This window comes from Xenopus laevis, chromosome 5L, assembly GCF_017654675.1.
Source record: "Xenopus laevis strain J_2021 chromosome 5L, Xenopus_laevis_v10.1, whole genome shotgun sequence".
Taxonomy (NCBI): Eukaryota; Metazoa; Chordata; class Amphibia; order Anura; family Pipidae; genus Xenopus; species Xenopus laevis.
The window spans coordinates 51,063,884-51,084,142 of NC_054379.1; the positions used below are offsets into that span (position 1 = coordinate 51,063,884).

A 20,259-nucleotide genomic window follows, 5' to 3' on the forward strand; every position below is an offset into this window, starting at 1 on the left:
GCAGTAAATAAATCTACCTATGGTTCGAATTATCACAATTTTCTTTATTGTGCTCCTTTTGCTGTCAGAATCAGAATTACAGATCAGAGGTTATGCAAACCAGTATACCATTAAGGTTATACTGTATATGAGTATATCTATAAAAGCATTGGTTTAGCCAATAACTATTTTTGATTCTTTGGCTTCACAGGGCAGAAGGCGGTGTGTGCAAGGGAACTACAGTTGGTATTCTTTTGGATCTAGTTAAACGCATTTTGATATTTCATATTAATGGGAAGCAGCAGGGTCCCATAGCATTTGAGAACATTGAGGGTGTGTTCATGCCAGCAGTAAGTCTCAATCGGAATGTACAGGTGAGCCACTGCATTTGCTATATATTTATATATATAGAGAAGTACAACCACCTTTGACAGCAAATATTAATTTCCTAATGATTCTGAAATATAGCTAACTATTATTTAAAATAACCAATATTACTGTTGGGATCAGGTCTGATTAAAATGTTAAATAAGGGCAGGATTTTTTGGTTTATCTATAATATCTGTGCTTATTTAAGATTCTAAATTGGGTGATTTTTGGACCATATCATAACAAGTTGTTATTGTTTATTGAAGACTGACTCATCATTGCCAAGCAGTTAGTATCTGCAGCTACAAAGAACCCCCCCCCCCACAAAAAAAAACAATGTTAATAGGTGACCTAATTGTTGGAAGGCAATTTCAATAAATGTTTTTATTCTAAAACCCATGTCCAAGATCATGCTGATAAAATTTAGCATTTTGTAATTGTCAGGCAGAAAGCTCTGATTTACAGAAAGGCTGTCTCCCCTAGACTCCACTTTATCCAAATCCAAATCATTTCCTTTTTCCTGTAATAATAAAACAGTACCTTGTACTTGATCCAAACTAAGATATAATGAATCCTTATTGGAAGCAATACCAGCATATTACATTTTTTTAATGTTTACATGATTTTCTAGTAGACTTAAGGTCCAAAGATCCAAATTACGGAAAGATCTATTATGCGTTTACCCTAAGTCCCAAGCATTTTGGATAACAGTTCCCATACTTTTATAACTACAGGGGGTGAAGGTTATGGCCAACGAAGTGGCTCCATGGGCACTAGGGGGCAGATTTATCAAAATGTGAGTTTAGCGCTTTATAAATAAAAACTCAGTCATGTTCTATTCATGCCTATGTATTTTTAGAACTGTACTTATCAATCAGTAAGTTCTATCGTTTACCAATTGGTAAATACAATTCTAAAAATCCCATAGAAATTAATAGAACGTGGGTAAGTTTTATTCAATAAGCTCTAAACTCACATTTTGATAAATCTGCACCTAGGATTAAAGTCTGTAACCACAGATGGAAAGAAAGTACACTGTAGTTTTGTTGAAAGGCCAAGAAAAACAGTTAATATTTGTAGATAGCTGTGGGTATATGTAAAATATATTTAATGCTGATACAAAATATTGTATTGCTTATTCCAGGTTACAGGAGTGCTTGTTTTGGAGAGTCGGTAACACCAACCTTGCATCTCATTCTCTAAATCATTCATTAATATGGTGTATAAATAACTGTATTTATATTTTTGATCCAGAAGCATATTATCTATCATATCTTATTCCTACAGGTGACTCTTCACACAGGACTTGAAGTGCCAATGATCTACAGGCAGACCAAGCCCAAAAACTGATGTAACCCTGAAACCGGTGCAGGCTTTTACATGTCTTTCTTTTATAACTTGTATGCAACTGTCATAAAACTCTACCTTATGAACCAAATTTTAATTTTTTTAGCAAAAATCATAAATTGGGTGTCTTCACGAGATGTATTTTTCCATGATGGAATTTAATTTATAAAATGATTTTCAAATTATAAAAACAAGGGTTTGTGGTACATGGTATACAACCAATAGTAAGTTTTATTGTATAAATAAAAATATTCAGTTGTGCACAACAAAATATAGATAAAACTGGGATATGCAGGCTATAAGTAAAACAATGTGAGGTTTTCTGTATTACATATCAACTCTCCAAAGGAGACATAAGAACATGGGAAAGGACGTGCACACAGTTTCTTGTGGGATGTAGCTTAAGATCATAAAAAAATGTGATAACTGTCTGTGGTGAAGTGTTAACAAAAATTGTAAACCAGTTATTTGTGGTGTTGTTTGTGATAAGGTAGATCTCTAGAGGCTGTCACAAGTGTTGAACCCAGCCTTTGGTGCTAAGTTTATGTATATTATAGACACCTCTAAAGAAATTCCATTTTCATGGGATTATTTTCTGGACCAAGAGGTTGTGGTATTGCCTGGTTTACAGAAAACATGGAATACAGGGTGACCTATGAACATGGGATGATTTGGCCTAAAAGGCAATCATAATTTTATCTCCAAGTGCTAAATAAATAGGGTCTGTAAATACACAGAATTATAATATACTCTTAAATAATGGAGCTTACTGATTATTTCATATAAGTGCACATAGTACTGTGTGCGCAAATTATATTACTTTGTCATGGGTAACATCTACAATGAGAATGTGAAAAGCTGACTTGGCTGTATCTAAGGAAAGTTAGAAACCAGAGAATAAAAGTACCTAATTAGCTATTAGTAATGAGCTGTACATGGGATATGTTTTGAAGTTACACATTTGGATAAACATGGCTTCTTCCTGTAATTGGGATCTAATTGAACTACAAATTAGATGCATACTGTATGTACACACAAACACATTCATGTGCTCTCTCTCACTTGTGTTTGTAATTTATTTTTCTTTTCATTTTTGCAACAGTAAAATTAAATACAATTTAATACAATTGAAAAATTGCTTGCTGCAGTGAAAATTCACATACAGCACATGGGGCATAACTTTCTTTCCCCATGCTCCGCCATGCGGGTAATGCAAACACTCTCCATCTGTATATGTTTGCGTCAGGGAGGATGGTGAAATTTTTGTTTGAGTATGAAATACTATAATATATGGGAGTTTTTGGGGCGGCTAAACTTCCTTATTAATCTTTATTATTACATCTATCTTTACTGGACTGGGCCCCCTGTCCCCTCAGACCCCCCTCCCCTCAAGTGTTTGATTTGCTTCCACGGTTGCTGCTCAAAATATTAAGGTGCTGCACTCACCCCATATAACATGCGAATGGGGTAGTTACTCCATTTATTGTGACTGTGTGCACAAGTGAATACAAATATGTGGGGCTCCTTTAATGTTATGTTACAGTGTATGCCCTACACCGAAAGCATCTTCACACAGGGGTGTTTGGATTATAAATTGTGACATACACTTGTTGGACTTTTCCCCATGGTAGTTACACTACCATACAGCATCCTCTCATTGTCCTCCCCTAAATATTTATGCGACAAAAATAAGAAAATTTGGTTTTCCAATAAAAATGAAACAGGCACCCCAATAGCAATTTAAGAACAGGGTTTTCATTCACATCACAGCTGTCATTTCAGTGGAAAAGGTGGACATAATCATTATAATACATGATGATACATCCAGTACTGTTTCAGCAATGAGGCACGGTGAGAAAAAAAATGGATATTAGTTGTACTAGTACAGAGGGCATAATTGTGCTCTCTGCATGGACATTCTGGTCCCCTTTTCTCCTGCTCCATGGCAAGTGTAGGGTTTCAACCCGCATATAAATTGTAACCATTCCAACTTCTACATGGTTCATCTTACTGCAAATAGTGCACTCATCACATTAAGGGCCTACTTTTCCAATTACACTAGAATTTGTTTAAAAAAAAAAAAAAAATTGCAGTGTGAATAAAATCATGGATAATTTTGCCATTTTTTTTCCATCAAACACTTAAAAATATTCAAAATGAGGCTATATCTTTGGCTCTGTCTCCTAGCTGGCCAAAAGAAAGGAAACACTGAATAACAAAGGCAACAATTATTAACATTATAAAATTAATCTAAATGTATATTTTATGATGAAAGTTTGAAAAATACAATAAATCAACATATACAGTATATATGTATATCAAACAAAGAATATCAAAATAATAAAGAAAACAAATTAAAAAAAAAACGCTCATGTGGCGATTACCGAACCGAGTCAGAATCCTAATTTGAACATGCAAATTAGGGTCCAGAAGGAAAAAGTGGAATATATTTTTTTAATTCCTTGTTTTGTGACGAAAAGTCACATGATTTCCCCCTAATTTGCATATGCAAATTAAGCGTTTCGGATTCGGTTCGGCACAAGGATTCGGCCAAATCCTGCTGAAAAAGGCCGAATCCTGGATTCGGTGCATTCCTAATTTAAGTATTATTAAATGCTGCCTTGATGTTTTGTGCCGAGGGCTTCTCAATAAATTAATGGATTTGTAAAGTGTCAAGTTTGTGAATTTGCATAAAATTAAAGTTTGGTCCTAGCAACTATTATTACATTATGTTCCATAATCAGAATATAGATGACAACAGAGGGAATGCCATATGGGAAAAATATAATAAAACTAAACATCATTGAGCTGCTTGAATTTTTTTCTACATCTGATGGCTTATAAGGGTTGGGGATACTGACATTATGCAGTGGCATAACAGATAACTGACGGCTTTCTTCCCTGTGGCTTCTGTGTTTGTTTCCTAACATTCACCAGGTAAATCTGTAATCTGTACACTCAGAATATTACCTACTTTATTTTCAAAAGGTTACATTGTATCATCACCTCCAATGTACTAATTGCTAAGGATTAGAAGCTTTCAGCTCTTGCTGCATAAATTACAGAAGCATTTCTTATTGTTTTGATAATGAAATCCTTCTAATAATTAAAGCCATGGTGGAAACAATTAATAAAGCAATACATGCAACTGCCCCAACCCATAAAAACACAATTTAGACAATGAATCATATAGTATTGCTTTAAGGATCTATTTTTGTTTAGCCAGTGGATCTAGTATGTATATAATTAGCAAAATTTTTTAATACAAATGTTTAAATACAAATTATTGATAAATGCAAGGGTATCTAAAAAATGATCTCAAAATATTAGATGGTATGTTTATATTGATTGACATTTTTAAAATAAACAGTATGAAAAAAATTGACAAAACAATAAAATTACATCAGAAGTCTGTAGTCTCACATAAGATAAAGCACCATTACAAGATTGTATGATTGAAAATATGGATTACAAAATAGAGAAATTTTATCTACTCACCGTAATTTCTATTTCCAAGTCACCTTCCATGGCAGCATTCACCAACGTGAGTATTCCCCGCCCCTCAGGTCACTGGACAGGAACGGGTTAATTCAACCCCCTATAATATCCGCCCTCCACCGCTTCCTCCTTGTCTATGTATCCAAGCTCTAAGAAAGGGAGGGAAGTTGGTGAATGCTGCCATGGAAGGTGACTTGGAAATAGAAATTACGGTGAGTAGATAAAATTTCTCTATTTCCCAAGCCACCCATGGCAGCGCTTCACCAACGTGAGAATTCCCAAAGCCAAAAAAGAAGGGAGGGACACAAATACTGCTTATATATTTTATTGTGAATGCAATACAGCTTGCAACACCTTTCTCCCAAATCTGGCATCTTGGGAGAGAAAGACATTTAATTTATAATGTTTAATAAAGGTATGTAAGGAAGACCATCTCGCAGCCTTACAAATTGCATCAGGCGGAGCCCTGGCTTCTGCCGCCCAGGAGGCAGCCAGAGCTCTGGTGGAATGAGCCTTTAGGTTCTTTGGTACCTCTCTGCCTGCCTTGTGATAGGCTAACACTATGCAGCCAACAATCCAATGACTAATGGTTGTCTTTGAAGGAGCAAAACCTCTCCTTGGGCCCTTCGGTATGACAAAAAGTCTTTCTGTCTTCCTCCATGACTGTGTCCGATCCAGATAGTGCGAAATAGCTCTTACTAAGTCCAATGTATGCCATTGACGTTCTTGCTTAGTTTTGGGATTCGGACAAAATGAGGGCAAAGTTATTTCTAAGTCTAGGTGAAATTTGGACACATAGTAACATAGTAACATAGTAAGTAAGGTTGAAAAAAGACACATGTCCATCGAGTTCAACCTTTTTTTTTTTTTTTTGTTTATTAACTACCTATCTGCCAGTTGATCCAGAGGAAGGCAAAAAACCCATCTGAAGCCTCTCCAATTTGCCTTAGAGGGGGAAAAATTCCTTCCTGACTCCAAAATGGCAATCGGATTAGTCCCTGGATCAACTTGGACTATGAGCTATTTCCCATAACCCTGTATTCCCTTACTTGCTAAAAAGCCATCCAACCCCTTCTTAAAGCTATCTAATGTATCAGCCTGTACAACTGATTCAGGGAGAGAATTCCACATCTTCACAGCTCTCACTGTAAAAAACCCCTTCCGAATATTTAGGCGGAACCTCTTTTCTTCTAATCGGAATGGGTGACCTCGTGTCAGCTGGAAAGACCTACTGGTAAATAAAGCATTAGAGAGATTGTTATATGATCCCTTTATATATTTATACATAGTCATCATATCACCCCTTAAGCGCCTCTTCTCCAGCGTGAACATCCCCAATTTGGCCAGTCTTTCCTCATAGCTAAGATTTTCAATACCTTTTACCAGCTTAGTTGCTCTTCTCTGTACCCTCTCTAATACAATAATGTCCTGTTTGAGTGATGGAGACCAAAACTGTACAGCATATTCTAGATGGGGCCTTACAAGTGCTCTATACAGTGGAAGAATGACCCCCTCCTCCCGTGACTCTATGCCCCTTTTAATACAGCTCAAGACCTTATTTGCCCTTGATGCTGCTGACTGGCATTGCTTGCTACAGCCAAGTTTATCATCTACAAGGACTCCAAGGTCCTTTTCCATAATGGATTTGCCTAGTGCAGTCCCATTTAGGGTATAAGTGGCTTGGATATTTTTACATCCCAGGTGCATGACTTTACATTTATCAACATTGAATCTCATTTGCCACTTAGCTGCCCAGATTGCCAGTTTGTCAAGATCCTGTTGCAAGGATGCCACATCCTGGATGGAATTAATTGGGCTGGATAATTTTGTGTCATCTGCAAACACTGATACATTACTTACAACACCCTCCCCTAAGTCATTAATGAACAAGTTAAATAAAAGTGGACCCAATACTGAGCCCTGGGGGACCCCACTAAGAACCTTACTCCAAGTAGAGAATGTCCCATTAACAACCACCCTCTGTACCCGATCCTGTAGCCAGTTTCCTATCCATGTGCAAACGACTTCATTAAGCCCAACAGACCTTAGTTTAGAAAGCAGTCGTTTGTGGGGCACAGTATCAAACGCTTTGGCAAAATCCAAATAGATCACATCTACTGCCCCCCCACTATCCAGAATCTTACTTACCACATCATAAAATGCAATCAAATTCGTCTGACATGACCTATCCTTCATAAAGCCATGCTGATTGTTGCTCATAATGCCATTCATTAGGACAAAATTTTGTATGTGATCCCTTAACAAGCCTTCAAATAATTTGCCCACCACAGATGTCAAGCTTACTGGCCTATAATTGCCAGGCTGAGATCGTAATCCCTTTTTAAATATTGGAATAACATCAGCTTTTCTCCAATCCATAGGCACCATACCAGATGACAGTGAATCTGAGAAAATCAGAAATAAGGGCTGGTCTAAAACTGAACTAAGCTCTCTTAGAACCCGGGGGTGTATGCCATCAGGCCCTGGAGCCTTGTTTACATTAATTTGTATTAAAGCTTTTTGAATCATATCCTGAGTCAGCCACTGACTAGATTGAGCTGAACCATTCGTGCAGTTATTAAGTGAGCCTGTGAACCCAGACTCCTCTATTGTATACACTGAAGAAAAGAACTGACACCACCTTCGGTAGAAATTCAAACGCTGGCCTTAACACAACTTTATCAGTAAAGATGACCGTATCGGGTTCTCTCGCCGAGAGAGACTGAATCTCGCCCACTCTACATGCAGAAGTTATTGCCACGAGGAATAGGACTTTCAACGTAGCATGCCAGTCTGAGGCACTTTCCAAAGGTTCAAAAGGAGCTGTTGCTAAGACATTAAGAACCAAAGGCAAATCCCATGGAGGTACTCTCAACCGTTTCGTTGGACACTCTCTCTTGAGGGCATTGAATAGACGTATCACCAGAGGTTCTTCTGCCCAAGACCTGCACGTCAATGCTGACAGAGCGGACACTTGTCCTCTTAGGGTACTAACGCTGAGTTTTCTTTGATAACCAGCAAACAGAAACTGCACTACTGCTGTTGCACAAGGAGTCCTAGGGTCAAACCCTTGATCTTCTGCAAACTTGGCAAAACACGACCATACCCGATAGTATTGAGTCGATGTCGACCGTTTCCTGGATTTTAATAAAAAATCCACCAACTCCTTCCCCAGACCTACATCTGAAAGCCTCTGCCGCTCAGTTTCCATGCCATCAGCGACAGGTGGAAGACATCTTGAAATGGCACTGGACCCTGCATCAGAAGGTCTTTGACTGCCGGTAATTTCATTGGCGCTCCTACCGCCATTTGTCTCAAGAGAGGGAACCAGGGTCGTCTGGGCCAAAATGGAATTATGGCAATTACTCGTGCCCCCTCTTTGTCTATCTTCTTTAGCACTCTCCAGATTAATGGAAAGGGTGGAAAAACATAGCCAAAGATCTGCCTCCAATCCTGATTCAGAGAATCTACTCCGCTGGATATCCGAGACGGGTACCTTGAGAAAAAATTTTCGCACTTGTGATTGTGATCCGAGGCCATAAGGTCTATTTCTGGACTGCCAAATCTTTGAGTTATGGTATGGAACACAGCGGTGTTCAGGCACCACTCTCCTGGATCTAGAGTATTTCTGCTCAGAAAATCTGCTTGCGTATTTAATTTGCCTGGCACATGAAAGGCTACTAAACCCTCTAGGTTTATTTCTGCCCATGCCATGATTGTCCACACTTCCTCCATCAGCTGTCCACTTCTGGTGCCGCCTTGCTTGCGTATGTAAGCCACCGCCGTGGCATTGTCTGACCGGATCTTTACCCATCTGTGGTCTATTTTTTCTGCGAACACCAACAGGGCCATTCTTATAGCCCTCAGCTCCAACATATTGGAAGGAAGAAGAGACAAATCCCATTGTCCCTGGGCAGACGATCCGTCCAACACTGCTCCCCAACCTGTCTGTGAGGCATCTGTTGTTATTGTCACATAATCCGGCTCTGTTAACGGCATTCCCCTTGACAAATTTTCTGGAACTAGCCACCAATCTAGGCTCAAGATTACCTGCTCCGGAATATGAAGGTGTTTCTTGAGATTCGAAGCGTTGGCCGCCCCTGACCTTAGGAAGAATATTTGGAGAGGCCTCATATGCCACCTCGCCCAACGCACCATTTGTATGGTGGAGGAGAACAACCCCAGGAGCGACATGCAGTCTCTGACGGGAACACTGGGTAACTTTCGGAAGGAATTCACTCGATCTATAATCTGAGATATCTTCCGTTCTGGCAGAGACACTGTCCCCTGAACAGTGTTTAAAACGGCCCCCAGAAAAATGAGCTCCTGTGTCGGAATTAAATGACTTCTCTGCCAATTCAACACCCATCCGAATTGTTGTAGTACTGCCACGGTTTTGTCCCTGCTCCTTATCGCCTCCTCCTCTGAGCTGGATACCAGAAGTATATCGTCTAGGTAGTGAAAGGCTGCTACTCCCTCCACTCTCAAGAAGGCTATCACTGTCACCAAGACCTTTGAGAAAGTCCTTGGGGAGGTAGACAGACCGAATGGGAGACAGGTGAACTGCACGTGTTGCTCTTGAAATACAAACCGGAGATATTTCCTGTGCGGCCTGTACACTGGAACATGGAAGTAAGCATCCTTGAGATCTAGGTTTACTAGCCATGCCTGAGGAGGGATTGCTGCAATTATAGAGGCCAGGGACTCCATTTTGAACTTCCGGCAATGAATAAAGCGATTCAAGGGTCGAAGATCCAACACTGGTCTGTACATTCCCGAAGCTTTCTTGACGAGAAAAAGCTTGGAGTAGAACCCTTTTCGCTGCTGTGCTAGAGGTACGGGTTCTACTGCTCCAATCTCTAACAACTGATCTACGTATTCTTGAAATATTTCTTCCACCCCTTGAATTCTTGGAAGTGAAGATATCCGAAATACATTGTGTTTTGGGATTCTGGAAAACTCTAAGCGATAACCTTCTGTTATAACCTCTAGGACCCAGGAATCCCGTATATTCTCGACCCAAACCCCTCTGAAGAGTGCCAGACGCGCTCCTACACCACAGGGTTGGGCCGGCCAAATCTCATTGTGTTCTACCTGACGCGGTGGCACCAAAAGAAGTTGTCTTTCTCGGCACCTGGCGTGGCTCTCCTTTTGCGGATCTCCAAGATGACTGTCTACTCTGTGTTCTTCCAGGTCTGTACTGTCTTGAGCCTCGAAAATTTCTATTTCCTGGTGATTCTGCTCTTGACCCTTGTCGTCTGAATCTTCTCTCTTGTGGAAGAAAAACACTCTTACCACTGGACACTCTTTTAATTATAGAATCCAGATTCTCACCAAACAGTCTGCCCCCTTCAAAAGGCAACTGACACAAATTAGCCTTTGAAGCAGAATCAGCCAGCCAAGGTTTTAGCCATAACGCCCTTCTAGCCGCCACTGATAGAGACATGGACCTAGCTGCCAAACGAACAAGATCAAGGGATGCTTCAGCCACAAAATCAGTTGCTACTTTCATATCCGACAACATCTCTCGTAACGTCGACCTTTTTACATTTGTAGAAATAGCTTCCTCGAGATTGTTTACCCAGATTTTCATTGCTCTCAAAGTTGATGTCAATGCAACTGCCGACCTACAAGATGCCCCTGCCGAGACAAAAGACTTTTTTAGATCAAACTCCATGCGTTTCTCCATGGGTTCTTTAAATGCTACTGCGTCATCAACTGGTAAAGTCGTTTTACGGGCTAACCGTACTACTGCTGCATCCACCTTTGGTGGGTTATCCCACAGCTTAGCGTTCGCCTCATCCGTTGGATATTTCTTTGCAAACTTCCCTTGTATAACAACTCTTTTTTCTGTTTTTTTCCATTCTGAATTAATTAGCTCCTTAATCGAGCCATGGACTGGAAAAGTAGATAAACGTTTCCTTACTGGCGGAAACATTTTGTCAGCCGAAGAGCTTTTAGGTATTTCTTCAGTCAAGCTTAGTGTTTTCCTTACTGCTTTAACTAAGCCATCCACAGTAGAAGAATCAAATGTCGATTCCTCCTCCGAAAGAACCTCTCCTTCTTCAGACAGATCAGACTGACCATCCGCTGGATCATAGAATTCATCTTCCGAGATTTCTGACAATGATTCATAAATCATTTCCCTAGACCTCTTAGGTCTTTTGACTGAAGATGATGCTTCCTGCATTCCTTGCACAACAGCCTGTTTTATCAGTGACACCAAAGCATCTAGTTGAGGTGAAGGAGGGGCTTGAGGCTCCGCAGAAGATTGTTCAGTCACTGACTGTTTTCTTGATTGCTGACCCTCCCCCTTCTGTGTTTCCGTAGAGGCAGAGAGGCTAAAATGGAAAATAAACACCATAAGCCTAAATTCTCTCTCTCCCATACTAGCCTAAGCATTCTTCGGCTTACCTAGAACTTTTAGGCTGCACTCCCTTCCCAGAGCCGGGCTGATCCATCTTTGTCTGTAACCTAAAAATCCAAAACGAATAATCAGCAACAGCACCTGAAGCAAAATAACTTTCGTTCAGTATCCGCTCACCAGCCGAAATCACCGCTCCTCGTTCAATCTGGGACGCGCGTGTGACGTCAGTGCGACCTAAACCGTCGCATGTAAATAGGGTGAGGCGGAAGAACATCCTCTAACTGGAACGCAACGTACGCGTCCGTCTTCTGACTCTGGGAGGGGAACTTCCTGTGACGCATTTCCGGGAATTGACACGCATCTGCGCCATTATCCACTGTTGTAATGCGCTCGGAAGCTAGCGGTAAAACTAGAAGCCGCATATTACCACCAAAAACACCGGCAAGCCTCAGCTGTGCACCAGACAGGTGGAAAGTTGACCCAGCCTACGGTCCTTCTCCTCAGCTATCCCCTCCGGGGAGCATTTGGGAGGCATCAGGGAATAGAGGGAGATTACTACCCCTGGAAATTCGGTAAGCCATCCTGTAGTGACCTGGACAGGAAAAAGACAAGGAGGAAGCGGTGGAGGGCGGATATTATAGGGGGTTGAATTAACCCGTTCCTGTCCAGTGACCTGAGGGGCGGGGAATACTCACGTTGGTGAAGCGCTGCCATGGGTGGCTTGGGAAATAATGATCAGCCTAAAATGACAAAAGACCTTGCTTAAAAAAAGATCTCTGATTTCTTTACTTTTCCAGCTGCCTCCTCACATTATCAGCCTACAGATAAATGAAATCATAAGACATTATAGGGCACATTTACTAACTAAAAATTTGTGGTTTTCCTATTTGTTTTAAAAAGTGCTAAAAATGTGAGATGTATTAAGTGTATATACCATAAAAACCACAAATCTTCGCCAGGTAAAAGTTGTCGAGGTCCTATAGAAGTCAATGGGAACTGCGCTGGACCATTTAAATCAAGTTGGACTTTTAGGGGTTTTTTCCCTAGGAATTGTCTGAAAATTATTCAAGTTATTAATGTTTTTTAGCGAATTGCTCATCATATTTTTATGTTAGTATGTTTTTTTCTTATGATCTTTTAATCAATGCCATGATATTAGTGGTTTTATAGAAAGTAAGTTAGTCATGCTTTCAAAAACCTCTAAAATCCGACCTTTGATAAATAGGCATCCATGTCACTATAAATCTGATGTTCAGTTTCCTTGTACAGGTATGGGACCTGTTATCCAGAATGCTCGGGACCTGAGGGTTTCCGGATATCAGACCTTTCTGTAATTTGGATCTTCATACCAGAAAATCATGTAAACATTAAATAAACCCAATAGGCTGGTTTTGCTTTCAATAAAGATTAATTGTATCTAAGTTTGCATCAAGTACAAGGTATTGTTTTTTTATTAAAGAGAAAAAGGAAATACTTTTAAAAAAAATTGAATTATTTTGATAAATGGAGCCTATGGGAGATGGCCTTTCCGTAATTTGGAGCTTTCTGGATGAGTTTTCAGATAAGGGATCCCATACCTGTATATACTGTAGCAGTTATATAGGAATTGTATGTGCCTATTTATCCCTCACCTTACAGTGTCCAGATATATTATATGTTAAACAGATTTATGCTTAATAGTAAGCCTGAAAATTAGTGCGACTAGATACTAACCTCTGTAATAATACCTTAAAAGATCTGGAGCTCACATGGTTTATTTGGGTCAGTAAGAGAAAAACTAGGAAAAATACTTATTTGTATGCCTTCAATATTTTATATCCTAGCATGCTATAAATACATTACTACTACATTAAGTAGTCAAAAGGACAGAAGCTGTTTTGTCCTGAGCTCATGAGAATTATGGGTCTTTAAATTGTTTACAGTATTGCTGGTGGCTAAAAGGGGCAGATTCAAAAAACCTGGTTCTTTTTGAACTCAGAGGCCTTTTCATAGAATATGTATAACCTATGTGAAACTTCATATAAATTAAAGCCTTGCATGCAAAGTTCTCTCATCACAGTGATATTGGCCCACAGTATTTGACATATTGTATTTTCTTTTAAACCAAAACCTAAGGTGCCACAAAGCTCTCGGCAACATTAAGTTATTCATGTAGGAGAAATCTATGGCTCATTTTTTTGTTACACACGCGGCGCTTCGTTTTCTGAAGTCACCCGGTTTTCTCGTGAGGCAACTTCGTAAAACTAAGCACCGCGTGTGCTTTAGAGCAGGAGACTTTTTATTACAGTGGACGGGAAGACATGCGAAGGCAGTTCGGGGAGATTGTTGCCCAGAAGAAGAGGCGATTAGTCACCAGGCGACTAAATCTGCCCGAATCTGCTTGTGGACTAACCCTTAATGGTTTCTAGTTTCCTATGTACATCTATTAATGGACCTCCACAAGTCCAGTGCCATCACACCTTTGGGACATTTCAGATGATGAATTATGATCAATCAGCTAATTTTTTCATCTTATAGTGGATCACAACCTTTTTGACTTCTGGCAGTAGGAAAAATACATTATCCTGCTGTAAAATATTGGGGCAAATACTAATCAATGGCATCAAACAATATCTCAAGCTATGCACCTCAAAATGATGTGTAAGAGACCAGGGGGCAGATTTACTAAAGTGTGAATTGTTGCCAGCGACCGCTTCACACACATCGCACCACTTCGACAGGCGCAAATGCGTTACAAACACGCTAATTCACTTAAATGCGAAATTTAGCCCCAGGCGCCGAACCGACTTTTGGGTAGTGTTACTTCGCCAGTGCGAGCATTTCATAGCGAAGATGCGCTAGCGTATGCTTGTGCAAAAATTCGCCAGTGATCTTGCGCTAAGGTAAATTTGCATACGGCGGGTAATTCAAAGTTGTATGGAGGTCTTTATTATAAATGTTGGTGCAAATGCTTGAAGTTAACATCCGTTCGCCAGAGTGAAAAGTCGCCTTGGCGATAGAGTACTAATGACTGCTAGCAACAGTCCTGTTTGCTAGCGAATTGACGCCTGTTAGGAAATAAGCTCAAAGATGCACCAGCATTGGTTTGAACTGAAATATTTATTTCACTCCACTTACTCAAGAATTATAACAGGGTCCTGGAGTTGGCATTCCATAAAAGTCTAGGTGAACCTTGTGCACTTGAGAAAAATCATTCCACATCAGAATTCTCCGTTTTTTTGTTTACCAATCTGCCCTGTGTGAAGTCATAGTAAAAAAGAAACTAGAAGCGTATACAAGTATGAGGCAGCATGGTTAAGACAATTGGCTTCTACATAGAGTTCCTAAAGTAATGGACAGCAAAGTCAGCTAGTACATATATTGTGCCCAACAAAGATCAATGTTTCAGGGGCTAATCCTCGATTTGTAATTTTTTGGCAAGTATGTTGCACATTATGTGCACTAAGGCTTTAGTAGATACTTGTGTTTATTAGCCCCTTGTAGTTGCAGAACTGTGCATTGTTTTCATACTCTATGCCACACAGTGCAAATATTTCATAGCAGTTTCATAAAAATTCACAGTATTTCTGCCTTGAAGTGACTTCTATGCCTCTCAAATCTAATAAATGCAACCGTTTTGTAAATATTTCAAAACTTATTAAGCAAACTTTTTCAAAAGAATGTGACACTGTGTTGGAAGTAGATGTGTAGAAATATCCTGATAACACACTAGAAAAGGGATTGTGGAAGATTATCACATTTTCATTCTGTAATTTTTGTATTTTGTACGAGTGGCCTTCACCAAAACCATAGCCGTAGTTTTTACCACTGTGATACTTAGCACTAGCTTTTGTACCTCACTGAATAACCTTTTCCTGTGGCTGTTTAACCATGAATTTGCCTGGTACATTTATACACTAAGATATCTTTCTCTGATTACAGTACCGCCACATGAGAAAAGAGCTGTTTTGATATTCCCAGAATAATGTCACTCTCAATTACCTCGTTAGCCACAGACAAAAACTAACATGCATGAAAACATCTGTGAAGGTCTTATTTTCAAAAACAAATGAGTTTCTAGTGGTATGTAGGAGCAGATGGATTGTGAATATACGGTATTACTGATTTCATATTTGTTACAAAATTGTAATAAACTATTACAAAACTTTTCCCTTTAAATCAATGTCCAGACCCAAATATTTATAGACACTAAAGATTAAATAATTGGAAAAAAGGCAGAAGAACCAAGTAAATGCATGTAATAGTAATTTTTGTCATATTTTTCCCAAATAAGGGATTATTACATATGTATAATGTTGGGAAAGATCAAGAGGTCGAGTTGTTATATGTACATATTTCAAAATCAGGTTTTTATATTACTTAAATGACCAGTAACATCAAAAAGTTTTTTAAAGAAATGCATTAGTATACATTGAAAAAAAACCAGCAAGACAAATTAAACTTTAAAATCACAAGTCGTTATTAAGAAATAACTTACAGAAACTCTGCTTGCACTCCTCTTCAGAAAGTGATTGGGCGATCCATTGTGCAGCGCTTGATCGCTCCTCCCTTCCTCCAGGAGATAGCCAGGGAGGAGAAATCGAGCGCTGAACGAGGTATCGTCGTCCGGTCACCTTTTCTGAAGAGAAGCAGAGTTTCGGTAAGTTATTTCTTAATAAAGGCTTTGCAATTTTAAAGTTTCATTTGTCTTGGTGTTTTTTATTTAATGTATACTAACAAATTATTTTTTAAAAACATTTTGAGGTTACTGGTCCTTTCAGAGGTGATTTTCTTTCTTTTATATGTATACACTTTTTTGAGGTTCTAAAATGAGATCTGGTGCCAAACACTGGATAACTGGTGTTTGCTTTGAATTTTACTATATAGGGATCATTTAAATCAATTTCACAAGACATTCATTTAAATATTAATGATTAGCAGTACTGCAAATTCCCACATGCTGTATCTTCTAGAGAGCTTCGCACTGACGTATTCTTAGGGGCCCATTTACTAAGGGTCGAAGTGAATTTTCGAATTCAAAAACTTCGAATTTCAAAGTAATTTTTGGATACTTCGACCATTGAATAGGCAAAAATTTGATTCGAATTGAAAATACTTCACAAGTTCGACCATTCAAAGTCGAAGTATCGTCTCGAATTCGCCACCTTAAACCTGGCGAATTGCTGTTTAGCATATGGGGGACCTCCTATAACCTTTCTGAGAGTTTGGTTAAGTTTTGAGTAGTCAAAGTATTTTTTTTTTTTAAATCGTTCGATTCGAACGATTTTTACTTCGATCAAAAACGGACGTTTTCTTATCTTAGTATCAAATTCGATGGTAGAATTTCAAAGTTTTTTAACTTCGAAATTCGATCCTTAGTAAATATAGAAATGCAGTTCAACTGGGTTGCATTAGTAAAAAGTGAAGCCAAAACGTGTCCCTCGATTAGGAATATCATTGTATTGCTCTTCTTTCTCATTTTCTGTTTTCTTAAATTCAGCACTGTCGATTGCAAATTGTTTACTTTTATATTTGTACTTTCACGAAGAGAAACCCAAATAATGTCTTTTCTAATTTTGTACTGCTCCGTTAATGTGCGGATGTCCTAATTTAGAGGGAATGACTGACTACTATATGTCTCTAATGTTATGGAAATTTGATTTATGTTGTATCAGTGTGGTTTTACAGATTTTGAATAAAATTCTTACAATACCACCGACCATTAACCTTTCTACTCATTGTTTGAAAAAGAAATGTTTAATCAACCAAGTGGAACTGTCACAAGATAATGAAGGGTTGAGTGTTATGTGGCATATTTTTACTTTATCCAGCAAAACAATATTAACACATTTCCAAAGATAGCCCAACCCTGAAAAAAACACAAATTACATCATTTTTTCACGCTGTTTGCTTTTAGCTTACAGAGCAGGATCCTCGTCTTTTGCACCATGACCTCACTATTGCTTGCCATATTTTCCATTTGCACCAGAAGATGCAATTAGGACAGAATAAAAATTAGGAAACAACATTTTATATCATTCATTATTAATTTTGCTTCTTTTCTGTTTATAATTTTCAACCACCACTTTGCACCCAGTGAAACCTCTTATTATTCCTCCCTCCCTATATAGTACATTCAGCTTTCTCTGTGATCAGTCTGTGCACATTTATCATTTTCCTTTGTACTACTCCTTTAAACTGTTTTTAAAGCCAGCCTCTCATATATATCTTCATAATTTCCCTCACCTACAGAATGCAGCATTCTCTGAGAAAAAAACTTTGTATTCTGCAGATTATATGAGAACCCACCTCAATAACAAACGTGAAAGTGGAATTTCCACAAAATTTATTTTTTTTGCTTTAAAAAACCTTGTTCCCATCTTGCTGTTCTGTAAGATGATCGGTGAGTCATAATGAAGCATCCTTAACCAACACCAGCCTATTAGGTTATTAAAAGAACCTGCAGGGATACCTCATCCCTAAAGTAGGGTCAGCATGGTCCCATCTGATGAAGACAGCTACACAAGCACTCAATGGTGACTAGCAGGGAAGGTGATCCAATTGATTTTAACAGTAATGTTAGAGGACGACTGGCAGCAAAATAAAACTTTGTCCATAGGCCCAGTGCCCAAGGCTGTTGCTCAATAATCGCTAAAATAAAAAGACCACCAGCACACCCTGACCTCTTGCAGTATATTAGTCCGGTGCTCAGTAAAAAAAAGGGTTCGGCACCCTCAATTTCACTTGGGTAAAGAAGAAATGTTTATTTGCAGAGTAACGTTTCGGGGGCACGCCCCTTCGCCAGACTAACTAACTTAGTGCCCCCGAAACGTTACTCTGCAAATAAACATGCAGGGCTTGGCCCGCTTGCATTAGGTCCTGAGTGCCGGTAATTTTCTTCTTTACCCAAGCTCAATAATCGCTGCCAAGTTACAGCAGATTTTTAAAAGAAGAAGCATTCCTCATTTAATATATGGCCTCCTCCAGCAAAGTGAAAAGCCAAGAGAACGATCAACCTTGCTGTCTACATTTTTAATATGGGGTAACAGATAAACTGACATAAAAGTACAAACTGAAATCCCTAGTCGCGCTATAGAAACTCAAATTGGTTGTATATTAAAGTTGTTAAAAATATAACATTTTAATACTTTACAGTAGTAGTTCTGCCATCATAAGAACTTTCAGTCCGGTCTGCATAGCTAAGGGAATAATAGGACATTGTTGTATCCGCCACACAGAAAAATCCACTTCATGCTGCTCGTAGAGCAACAGAAAGTGGGTAACACTGCTAAAAGAACCTCCAAGGAAAAGTTAGACTTTGTGTCGCTTTCTATCTGCCTTGGATGCAAAACCTGTAGTGACATTAAATGCAATATCTTTAAACTATGTTAAAAAAGAACATACTTTGCTTTTGCGGTCAACAATATAATATACAGCCAAAAAATCTGCATATCCAGCTACTGCCAGAATGATAGCATCAAGAGAACAATTGTTTCTTTTGACCGTCTGATACAAAAAAAAACTTCATGGGCATTCCTGAGATTAACCAGTACAGATCAGAGCAACAAAAAGACAAGAGTATTGCCATTTAAAGGAGGTATAATGGACAATAAATCACTGCTTTAAAAGGTACAAAATAAATTGTAAAGGTGTCCCTTGGTTTAGAGACTATTAAAAATCTTGCAGTTAAGATCAGTAAAATGAGCCCAACTATAAACAGTTTTCGGAATATAATTTAAAAATGTAATATATTCAACGAGATAGTAACACTTTAATCAAAACAAGTAACTATCTCTAATAAACCCTCTTAACTACCTCCTTTCCCCAGATATTTTGCTTCATCATTATCACTATCATTTTAATATGTTGCATGATACTATTTAGATATTTTGAAGACATCACAACAGACCAATGTAATAAAAAGTTTGCTATTTCCTTAAAGAGATTGTTCACCTTTAAATAAACTTTTAGTATGAAGTAGATATTGATATTCTGAAACAATCTGCAATTAGTTTTCATTATTTATGGTTTTTGAGTTATTTAGCTTTTTATTCACCAGCTTTCCAATTTCAGCAATCTAGTTGCTAGGGTCCACATTACCATAGCAACCATGCACTAATTTCAATAAGAGACTGGAATATGAATAAGAGAGGATCTGAATAGAAAGATAGCAATAACAATAAATGTGTAGCCGTACAGAGCATCTGATTTCTGGATGGGGTCAATGACCCCCATTTGAAAGCTGCAAATAGTCAGATGGAAAAGGCAAATAATTTAAAAGCTATAATAAAATAACGATGACTAATTAAAACGTTGCTTTGAAATGGCCATTCTATAACATACTAAAAGTTAACTGAAAGGTGTGGTTCTTTAATCACCTACAGCAACCAATCAGCGGGAAGCATTCACTGGTCATGAAATCATTGGCTGCTATGGGTTATTGCACCTATGCAAACGTGGGGACTCATTACATATGGGTATTTATATTATCTTTATTTATTTTTAAACACTTATGACTTAACTGCCAATACTATAACCCAACCTAAACCAAGAAAATAGCTAGGCAACTAATAAAACACAACCATGGACTGGTATTCTAGAGGAAACGTGTTTCTACCTAAATTAAAATCCATCTGTTAGTGACCATAGTTTTACAAAATCTCTTTTTATTTTTACTAAATACGTTACACTTAATAGACATTATGGTTTCTAAGTCAATT

At 38.6% G+C, this 20,259-nt stretch overlaps 1 protein-coding gene across 3 annotated transcripts in view; it reads left to right on the plus strand.

The window, feature by feature from the left end:
* trim67.L (tripartite motif containing 67 L homeolog) overlaps positions 1–2,897 on the plus strand; it is a 28,813-nt gene extending 25,916 nt beyond the window's left edge. For all 3 annotated transcript variants that reach the window (XM_041562740.1, XM_041562739.1, XM_041562741.1), the window contains exons 9-10: positions 191–353; positions 1,636–2,897. In XM_041562740.1, coding sequence (XP_041418674.1) covers positions 191–353; positions 1,636–1,698 — 226 coding nt within the window. In that variant the 3' untranslated portion in view covers positions 1,699–2,897. The remainder of the gene's footprint in view (positions 1–190; positions 354–1,635) is intronic.
* Positions 2,898–20,259: the final 17,362 nt, after the last annotated feature.